General features: G+C 35.0%; 1 protein-coding gene across 1 annotated transcript in view; it reads left to right on the top strand.

Moving 5' to 3' along the window:
• Window positions 1-10,593, top strand: part of MALRD1 (MAM and LDL receptor class A domain containing 1) — a gene marked incomplete at both ends in the record, with an annotated part of 76,706 nt that overhangs the window by 17,132 nt on the left and 48,981 nt on the right. The window contains 2 exons of the mRNA XM_009696788.1: window positions 657-749; window positions 2,972-3,179. Coding sequence (XP_009695090.1) covers window positions 657-749; window positions 2,972-3,179 — 301 coding nt within the window. The remainder of the gene's footprint in view (window positions 1-656; window positions 750-2,971; window positions 3,180-10,593) is intronic.

Below are 10,593 nucleotides of genomic sequence, written 5' to 3' on the forward strand. Positions count from 1 at the left end.
TGACCAGAAGTAGAATGAACATGAACTGGTTTTGGACAGATTATTGAATCAAAAGGGCTTGAGTGTTTGCATAAAGGCATTATTTGGCACTCTTGCAGTTATTCTTAGGAGGTGGAGTGAAAATGGGGATTGAAGTAAGTCAGAACATGACTAGGACTTGTTAGATAGTACTCTGCCTGCTTGCTTTACAGCTTTTTTTTAAAAAAAAAATTTTAGCACAGTTGATTGGGTAATATTGACAGACTCCAATTTCAGTACTAAGAAAACTAAATCTAATTATAACACAACATAATATAAGCAATTATTTATGAAAAAGAAACTAATGTAGAGAATACCATGGAAACATATTGTTAAATTCAGCAATAACATAGCTTAATTTACATATTAATTCACTTTAATTTTACCAAGCCAACTCCTGATAATTACATTATTAGCCTGTTTAATCACAGTAAACATGTCTTGTTTTTCTTCTCTCCCACAGAGCTCAGTGCAAAGATTGCAAATGAATATGTGAAGTTCTATTTCTTCATATAAAGCAACTTTGTATATAGTGATCATTTGGCTAGGATATGAAAAGATTGAGGATAAAAAATGGCCTTGATAATTTATAGATTAATAAAAGTTAGCTTTATAACATTGTATTCTACATTTGACAGGAGGAACGTGTCTTGTGGGAAAGCAACATCATGACTAAGAAGGAATGGGTCAAAGTGAATATACAGCTACCAACAAGGGTAGAAAAAGTAAAGGTATGAATGAAAAAGGCATATGCTCAATATTTGAAGATGCTTTACCTTACTGTTTATAAAGCTTCTAGGAAACATAAAAATTTGTTAAAATGATATGTATCCTGAAAGTCTTGCTGTTATTCATTGCTTCAGTATGAGTATAGATCTGGTTATAACTCAACAAAATTTCTACACAAACGTCATGTGTTGAAGCTGCTGGTCTTTAATAACATGCAAGAAAATGAATACAAATCTCACCATATTTTACTTAGTCATCTGAGTTAATCTCAGGTGTTACCAACTCATTTAAATATCAAAGCTATTAAGTGAGATGATGTCAATGATGTTTTTGGGATTTCAGTGAAATGATGTAAACAGGTATTGTGAGAGAATATCTTCCCCTTAAATTTTCAGGCATAGAGAACATAAAGTTGCGACTATTTAATTCTTAAGTTAATTTACAAGTTTCTATTTAAAGTAATTTTACATTTACATTTATTTTTCATAATTCTATAAATAAACATCATATTTTACTGTCTCAACAATCAGCTGAAAATGTAATCTCTGTGAAAAGACAAAGACTAAGCCCACTGCAGGAATTGACGTTTTGACATATATTAGAACGATTGCATTTCAGCAAGCTAGTAGGTTATAGGTACATATTGTTGCCTGTCTCCACTTTTCCCAGGAGGACAAGTGTGAATAAACAACCAGATGTGTAATAAGACTATCTATAGTATCTAAAAATAAATTAACAAAAGGCTGCTGATTTTGTACATATATATGTAGAAAGTCAAACTATGCATTCTTGTACAAAGACGGCAAGAATCACTTGTGCTTCAGGAAGGAAAGATACTATCTTTGATTATGTGACTATGTAATGTTTTCAGCATAGCATTCTGCTGTTTGAACTGGTAGAGAATGGATAGTATTAGAAGGCTTTTCTTATTTTGAATAAATTGTCTCCAGTGGCAGATAATGACGTGTATCATCCTTATTTCTTAGAAAGAAAAATGCTTCCTGAGATTTCACTCCAGCCTAATTCCCAAGCTTCAGGGAGTATGTTAGACCCTTCTTCTTATGCCCCAAATCATGTCTTAGTTTTCCTCTGTTCTATTGGATAGTCTTGTCCAGCTTTCCTTCCACTGTGCTTTCTGCCTCTTGCACATGACTACTTTCTGAGACTCGCACTCTGGTCACATCCCAGCCTGTCAAAACACACAACTCCATTTTTGATTTGTGCCTCCAACTCCTGCTCTTGTCTCTCAGTGCTTTATTTAATCACAGTCTTCATCTTTCTGATGAATCCAAGCTTGCTTCCTCCTGCTTGCTGCTTTGGCTCAGATAAAAGAAACTCGGAGAGCACAAGTTGGGTAATCTTGCTTTGAGATCCAGCAGAGCTAGGCTCCACAGTGGCCAGGAGCAAGAGATGTTCTTCTGAAACTTCATTGCTCTAAATCAGCTTGTGTAAAATCTAGTCAGCACAAAGGAACTGTGTCAGAGAGAGAAATGCTCCTTCAATCTCTATGTCTATTCAATAGCAGTAAAGTAAGCGGGACCAGGACACAGGCCCAAGATTGGCAAGTGGTAGTCCGTGTAATTAAAACATTAGCATGGTCCCTAGCAAGGTTTTGACTCAAGTAAATTGGCCATCTCCCAGACAGTGCCTGGAACAGTTCAAGGGTTGCCAGTAGGCAGGGACCAATGTCACTGCATAGACTGGACACAGCCATTTTATCTTAAGTGGTGAAACAGGTAACAGTTGGTAAGCTATGCTGTGCCAATTGGTGTATGAGAACAGTCCCTAACCCATTTTATTCACCTATGAGGGTAACTGAAAATTTTTCTCTTGGGTATCTGCAAAATGAACTTCTGAAAAGACTTCAGAGCAGAAGATGGAATCTTTAGGATGATGCATTTCAAGTTACTCTTCTAAAGCACAGGGGCATTGCAACTTTTTAGCCAAATGGTTATGAGATTAGGAGTTTTTCTTTAAAAGTCTATAGGCTTTTACTTAACTTCATTCTTGGAATTTGTAGAACCATTTTAGCTGAAAATTTTCAGGAATTTCAACCTGAGGTAGTCATACAAAATTTCAGCTTCTGATCTGAAATTTGTTATGTTTTTGTAATGGAAAGTATGCCATGCTTTTTGCACATAAAACATTACTGGGTTATGTAAATAAAAATCAGTTTCTCTCTGTTTTCTGTTAATGAAAATATTTTAATTGTAACAATCCACAGCTTATGTTTAAAGGAACACTCCAAAGCAGGGCAGGTTTCGTCTGTCTGAATAGCATCCAGCTCTTGGACGCTACACCATCAGAGCCACCAGGTCTCTGCTCCTTAGAAGAATTCACCTGCACTGATGGGCAGTCCACAGAGCCTGGATCAGCCTGTGACTCTCACCCAGATTGTTCTGATGGCAGCGATGAGGATCCAGCAGTCTGCTGTAAGTGAATTGCACTGGTTTAGGAGGACACTGTGCTGAAGGTATTGTGAAACCTAAACAGGTCTATCCAATGAATAGCTAGAAAATTTATTTATTACTTATATAGCTTCTTTTCCCCAGAATATTCAATGATTTAGAGGTTAGTGAAAATGTTCATAGCATTTTCTGTCATGCATTTTTCTTCTTCCCATTGCTTTCTATTTCTCTGTCTGACCTCAGCAATGTGTTTTGGATGCAGATAGTAACTTTGTAAGTATCTGCAGAAATGCAACATTTTGCATGTTCTTGCTTAAACTTATTCCCTACATAGAACGTTTATAATCTCTGCTTCCTTAATTTGAGAGGGACTGAAATCTGCCTTGGGACTTGTTTGAACACTTTTCTAATTTTGACTGACTGTGAGTTATTGTCAGAAAATGTATTAGGTGTCATGATATTTGCATGGTGATACAAATAACCATACAAATCGGCTACAGTTCAGAAGCTACATCTTATTCATGATATTTTAAATTTAAGATAATTTTGCTTAGAAGCCACAGTTTCTACTGTACAATCAAGAGTAAAAGAAAATAATCAAAATTATTGGAAGATGTCTGCAATAATTCTGAAACATTTTAGATCTCCGTGCGAAAGTAACTTTAGAGACCCTATCACTTCTAAAATGAATATGACACAGTGTACATCTGTATGTATGTTTGCCTTTGGTAGTAACACTTAAATGTGCGTTGCAGTTGAAAACTGTGCATATATTTAAGATATTGTGAATGATATATATTGCTGCTGGAAGGTGCAAATTAAAATTTTCTGTGTCACTCAAGATAGCAGGATGAAGAACACTGATAATGTTTTATTTTCAGATTTCTTGAGAACACTTTAGGAACTACTTGTGACTGCAAGTTTTGGGGTTTTTTTAACTCACAATCTGAACCTTGAATCTTTTCAGTTACTTAAATAACCATGCAGGAACCATCTCTGAAAGAAGTAATATGTGCAAATGTTGAAATAACATTTTAAATAGAAACATTTATACTGTTTTATCTCTGAGTGGAATGTAATCCAACATTAAAGTCTATAGGGGTTCCATCTCTGAGATCTACTTTCCTTTTTTACAAGATTTGACCCTATGCTGCTAGCTCTGTGTGTTTGCTGGTAGGAGTGCAGAGAGTCCTCTCGTGCTCTTTAGGAGGAGGAATGGAAGGAAAGTGAATAGTACTTTATGAACTGGACTTTATTTCTCAGCAATTTAGTGTTATCACTTCAGTAACAATGTGATAGAATTGTGGTGAATAATGACTGGGAATATAGAAGAACAATTTTAAGGTTTAAAAGGAGGATGAAAAATAATTGTCCTAGTTGAAGGGTAGCTGTTAATAGTACTACACAAAATGAAAATAAAGATAACTCTAAACACAGGCTATTATATTTTTCATGCAATGCATTACACTTTCTTATTTTATTTTTACCCCTGTGCCTCAGACACTGGACATTGGCATTGGATGATGAAAAGATTAACAAATCACCTAGATATAGTCAGTATTTTAGAGTTAAAGATCACAGTGGGACTCACTCTTAAGAATATTGCTTCCATCATGCTTATGTGAATGGGTCAGAAAAACTGGATTGTGGGCAGAAGAAAGAAAAGTCAGAATGGCCTGGGGATCTCAACACTCTCCTTTATGTCATCTCCAGAATTAGGGTGCTGGGGCAAGGACTGACGGAAGGCCCAGCCAGTGCAAATCTCTCTTCGATAGCTCTGCCTAGTGCTTCAATGTCTGTTGCTGCCTCTGCAGTTAACTTTGGCTTACTACTTGGCACTGATTCTCCACTAACTCCTAGAATATTTCAATTTAAAGAAAATATCACACTCAGTTGGACCTGAAAGATAAGGATTGCATGCTTCACTCTGTATTGAGGCATTCACAGGTTGAAGATGTATCATTTTGTTGGAGCAATGCACAAAAGTATACTTATCCTCTCAAAAAAGGGCGAAAAAAGTTGCGTTTCTAAAATCTAAGTAACCCATAGCAGTTGCATGTTGCTCTGACTACTGGCTGAGAAGAAAGAAAAGAAAAAAAATAGCTACCTTTAAATTAGCAATAACTGTTTGTAAAGTTGACTCATTTTAATGGTTAATATTGTCTTCAACACTTCACATACTCCTTTTCTGGAAAGAGGACCCTAAAGGTGGAACTTAGCTCTTCAGCAGCTTGATCGGCTTAGAAGATTCACCCTTCTGACACCTTCTGCAGTCTTGAATAAAAGAGGCCAAAAAGAAAAATCATCCTTTATTTCTATTCTTTGTTCTTTTCCTCTCATTATTTACCTTTTCCACATGATCTTGAAATTTTCCTCCACGATATTTAGAGTGCACTACATATATTCACATTAATATATTCCTATCTGGTACAATAATGTATATTTTAGCCTCTATTCTTTGAGGTATTTTAGCATCTATCCTTGGACACATCCTCAGCAGTTTCCTTTGACGAAGTACTCTCATGTACTGAAAGAGCTGACAGATCTCCATACTGAATGAAAATGAAGGCAGACAGCTGTTACTTAGCAATGTGAAAGATTTTGCTCTTTGAGGATTTTCTTTGCTTCGTTATAATGGGGAAGGAAAAACAATATTTCTTGGCATGAATGGTCTTATAATAATGCAATTTATTGCAAAAACAAATATATACATGTTTTACAATGCTTTTTAAACTTTCTATTTAATCTCTGCTCATTTATATGAATATATATTTAAGTATATGAGACTTAAGTGTCAAAATTAGGAACTTGTCTAGGAAACACTTATGCACATGAGTAACCACCATTATTTGAGTAGTTGAAATCAATGAACCTAATGATGTGACAAATTATGAAATTAATGTTTTTCGTATTAAATTCTACATTTTCATTATGTCTTATTTGACCTTACGTATTTGCGATCACTTCTAAATTTCTTATTTCACAGTGACTGATAATAAATTATCAAAACCTAGTTAATATATTCAAAACAGAACTTAGATCATTTTAAGGATTAAAAAGACCGCTTTCATGCTGATGCCTTTTCCTGCCTAATATAAAAGAAGTTTTGCACTAAATGCCATACCAAATAATGAATATTTCAAGCACTATGCTTACTATTATTATACATTATTTGTATGTAACATACACAATACATATAAAAACATCACAAATGAATCAATAGCTAGCAATCCTAGCAACTTAGCAAGAAGTCTAGGAAGTGCTTGCTATTTTCAAGTGATGTCACACTTTGATAGAGTAGTGTTTCTGAAAATTGCCTACTCATCAGCATTCATGTAGATACAAAATGATTGTGGAGTGGAACATCCTACAGCTGCTTCTTTAAGAACATCACCTTCCATTTAGCCTAATTAGAAGCTTACTTAAAACACGTGTCTAACTCCCGGTTTTAATTTTGCATCTCTAGTATTAGCTTAAATATTCTTCGCCTTTCATTGGATTTGTGTAATTTATGAATAGAAAACATATAGAATGAAGGAAACTAGTATAAATTTAAAGCCATGTACCTTTTACTGCATTTCGTTTCCAGTATAGCAATTTACAATTGCAAATCTTTGAAACCTTCTACAGCAGATGAACACATATGCAAGTCCTTTTATTACCATTTAACTTTAAGGTAGAAAGAGCATTTTTTTAGTCTGAAGCATTTGTTTTACTCCACACTTATGTGTTTCCTGTGACACATTAATTGTCTGGAATTGTCAATATATGTCCATCGATATTGTATGTGCATGTGGTGAAAAAGAAGCTACACCCATACTATTTTCACAATCTTCTTCATTGCTTACAAACACCATATAGTATTGCCTTTGTGTTTCACCAAAACTGTTAACTCAAAGTAAGCATACCCTCTGCAGACCCAGGGTTGACATGAGATTCGCTTAACACCACCAGCCTCTTAACCCTAAGCAAGGTAACCGAGTAGTTTCAGGAGATGAGGCCATCTCACCCAAGCGACTAGGGTGTTACGTGAGATCTGTCTAATGACTTATGACATATGGAAGTTCAGGCTAGATGACCTATGGCCATCTACAATCTGTCTGCATGAATCCTTTAACAAATTCTAGATAAATAAAGCTAAACACAAACTGGTAGAAAGTGCACTGATAGTCAGTGAGAAGGTATATGTGTAACACTTCCCTTTCCCAAAATGACACTAAATGTTAGCCAGAAATGACAAAATATTAATGACAAGAGGTGATTTTGTTGCTGATCACACAGGTGGTTTATACTCCAAATTCCATAGGAGCTTGAGTGCTGCCACACTGAGAGAGGGTAGCAACCCTCATCATTCAATACTGTTAGTCAGGGAAACACAAAGGTGATGGAGAGACAAGCTATGCGTCCCCAGTTGTGTTCACTGGATGGAGCTGCCAGAGTAGGATTGAAAAGCTTCATCCAGTTGCAGACTAGCGAAGTTGAAGCAATGTTAATTGGCTGGTAACCCAGCCTAGCTAACAGGACTGTTTTGGTTTTGACCCAGGAGGATCAAGAGGAGCTGGGACAGGCAGAGTAAGCTAGTCAAAGAAAAAACATTTCCATTTAACCTTTCAGTGCTCTTGGAATATGTGCTTTGTTTCCTGTTTTTTTTTTTAAAAAAAAAACATGTGGAAAAATGGTTCGTATTAATTTAAAAATCTTTCTTGTGTATTTTATGGCTTTAGTAATCTCTATTTATTTCTTTGAATTTGAGGAGATCTGTTTGGGAAACATTTTTTTCTTCTGATTACATCCTGGAGTCATTGTTTTTTTTCCTGTTCTTTTTTTTAAAAAAAAAAATGTGGAAAAATGGTTCATATTAATTTAAAAATCTTTCTTGTGTATTTTATGGCTTTAGTAATCTCTATTTATTTCTTTGAATTTGAGGAGATCTGTTTGGGAAACATTTTTTTCTTCTGATTACATCCTGGAGTCATTGTTTTTGCAGAACTGGTGTAATAATTTACTCCTGGACTACTTGATATATACTGATATACCCATATGAAAAAAAACCCAGATTTTTCAGATTTGGCTTGTTATTAAAATGAATGCAGGTTGTTGTTTCCTTTATAATTTCCTTTCTGTTTTGCTGAATTATAAATAGATGAATGCCCCCAAATGAGTATTAACTGTTTTTACTTTCAGAACGTGGAAAATCTTTCTGCAGTTTGAATCCAGTGAAATCTTCCCAGTGGAATAAAAAACATAAGCTACGATGGTACAAGATGCAGTAGGAAAGGACAAAGTATACCAGAAATATGCTTTATGTCTGTTTAATTTACATAACTGCATCATGATTCCTCAAAAAATATAGATTGTACAGTTGCTTATTTTCCAACTATGGACAGTGAAACGTTCCTTATAATCACTTGAAGGTTCAAATAAAAATTTAGAAAAAGACTGAATGGTAAAAAATTATGCACTGTTTTGATGCAAAAGGAGCATTTCTCAAAGTTTATTAGTGTCTGCGCAATTTAAAAATACACTGAGAAACTGTCTCACTTGGATTTGGGTTTCATCCAAAGTGCAAAACTTTTTTTTCAAGCTTGATTAAAAACATTTACAGGCACTCCTTAAATTTTTAGAGTTACGTAGGGATAAAATTTAAGTCAAACTGTTAATTCAGACAATTGGGTTTTACTCACATTTATAGCCTAGCTGTTCCCTAACATATTAATACTTTTAAAAATGAAGTATTGCTTCCAGAAACTACATATGGTAGAACACTTGCACTTGGTAAGTGACTCTGGCCCAGTGTCTCTGCACAACTGGATATTTGTATAAAGCTTGTAATTTTAAATGATAGGCGCAATGAAAACAGAAAAAAAAATGTAGCATCTAAAATGTGGTCAACCTTATCACATTTAGTGAAATGGAGCCACATTTTATTGTTCTTCACCACCCCACCGCCCAAAGAAAACCCAAACAACAAAAGCACAACACCATGAGTGTTCTTCCTACTTTTATAATTTTGTTCAGACTTGAATAAAGTTTGAAAAAATGACTGGGCAAAATAATTAGATTTGCAATTGCATCTCTTTGTGCATGTCTTTCTCCCCCCCCTCCCCCATTGCTTGTGTATTTAACCTAAAAGATGATGTTCATACATTTCTTTCTAAATCTGTAGTGTTACAACAAATTTTGCTAGATGATTTCACTAGGCTTCTCTCTTCCTGTTGACCATCACAGGTAGTGATGGGCTCTGTCTGATCACAGCCTTGTTGCTTCGCCACTTCTTATAGTACATGATTTCCAAATGTAACTTCAACAGTCAGCTTTACGCTATGAGCCAGTGAAAAACCGTGAACCTGGTATTGAGCCACGTTAAATGACAACAGATCTGGTGTGATCAGCACGTGAAAGATGTTGCTTTTTGTATTGCAACAACAACTCTTCTCATGGTCCTAAGTACTTCTAGTTAAAAGAAAATAATATTTAAAAAAAATCCCATGCTAAATACCTTATTGAGCTGTAAAATATTAATCATTAGAACCACCTTGATTTCTTTTTCATATTTAAACCATTATTTTAACTTTGGCCTGGAATTTTCAATCCAGGAACAGGTTTTTGGTTGCTCAGTTTACAACAGAATAAGTTATTTCTATCCATATGGTCATTTATTGATGTCTTTTTGGATGTTACTATGCAGCCACTGCAGTCAGATTCTTATGCCGAAGATCTTTTGCAGGTTTTAGGGAGGCCAGAGGAAAGAGGTATTTTAACAAAGAATGTTTGCCTTTTTTGTCACATTGATTCTCTCAAGTCTACCAAGCTAAGGAAAGCACAATGCCTAGACATAGTATTAATTACCATACAGCAAAACAGCTTAGTCTTGGATATCAATTTGCGTATTCTACCTTAATGTATTAGCAACTGAAGGCTAATTAACAAGGTACCTTGTCAAAAGCATGCGAATTCTGTAATTAAATAAGTTAACCAAGTTTCATGTTTAACTAACATACTGTGCTAAACAGAAAAACGTGCTCAATTGAATTTTAATGCATGTAGTGAATCCAGCTAAGAGATACTGATATTTCTGATTTATTTTGTACCTTAAGATTTAACTGCTTAAATAACCTTTTTATACCAGGAAGACTTTTACTATGGAGATTTACTGCCATGGTACATCAAAAAAGATGCATTTCATTTTGGTTTTGTACAATCTGAAAATTGGAGTAATATGTATAATCATGCCTGAGGCTGATATGACAGGATAAATGTGCTATGATGTCTGGAAAGTGGCAAGTACAGTTCGAAAGTAATGTTTACAAGTGCGGTAAGTGACCCAAACAGTTAAGTATAGCACTTTGTGAAGCTGTTCTGGACTAGGGAAGAAAACTCTCAGATTATAATATTTTCTTATCCAAATAATTAATTGCACTCAAGAAATGAAAGAGTG

The sequence above is a fragment of the Cariama cristata genome, unplaced genomic scaffold, assembly GCF_000690535.1.
Source record: "Cariama cristata isolate BGI_N322 unplaced genomic scaffold, ASM69053v1 scaffold3043, whole genome shotgun sequence".
In the NCBI taxonomy this organism is placed as follows: Eukaryota; Metazoa; Chordata; class Aves; order Cariamiformes; family Cariamidae; genus Cariama; species Cariama cristata.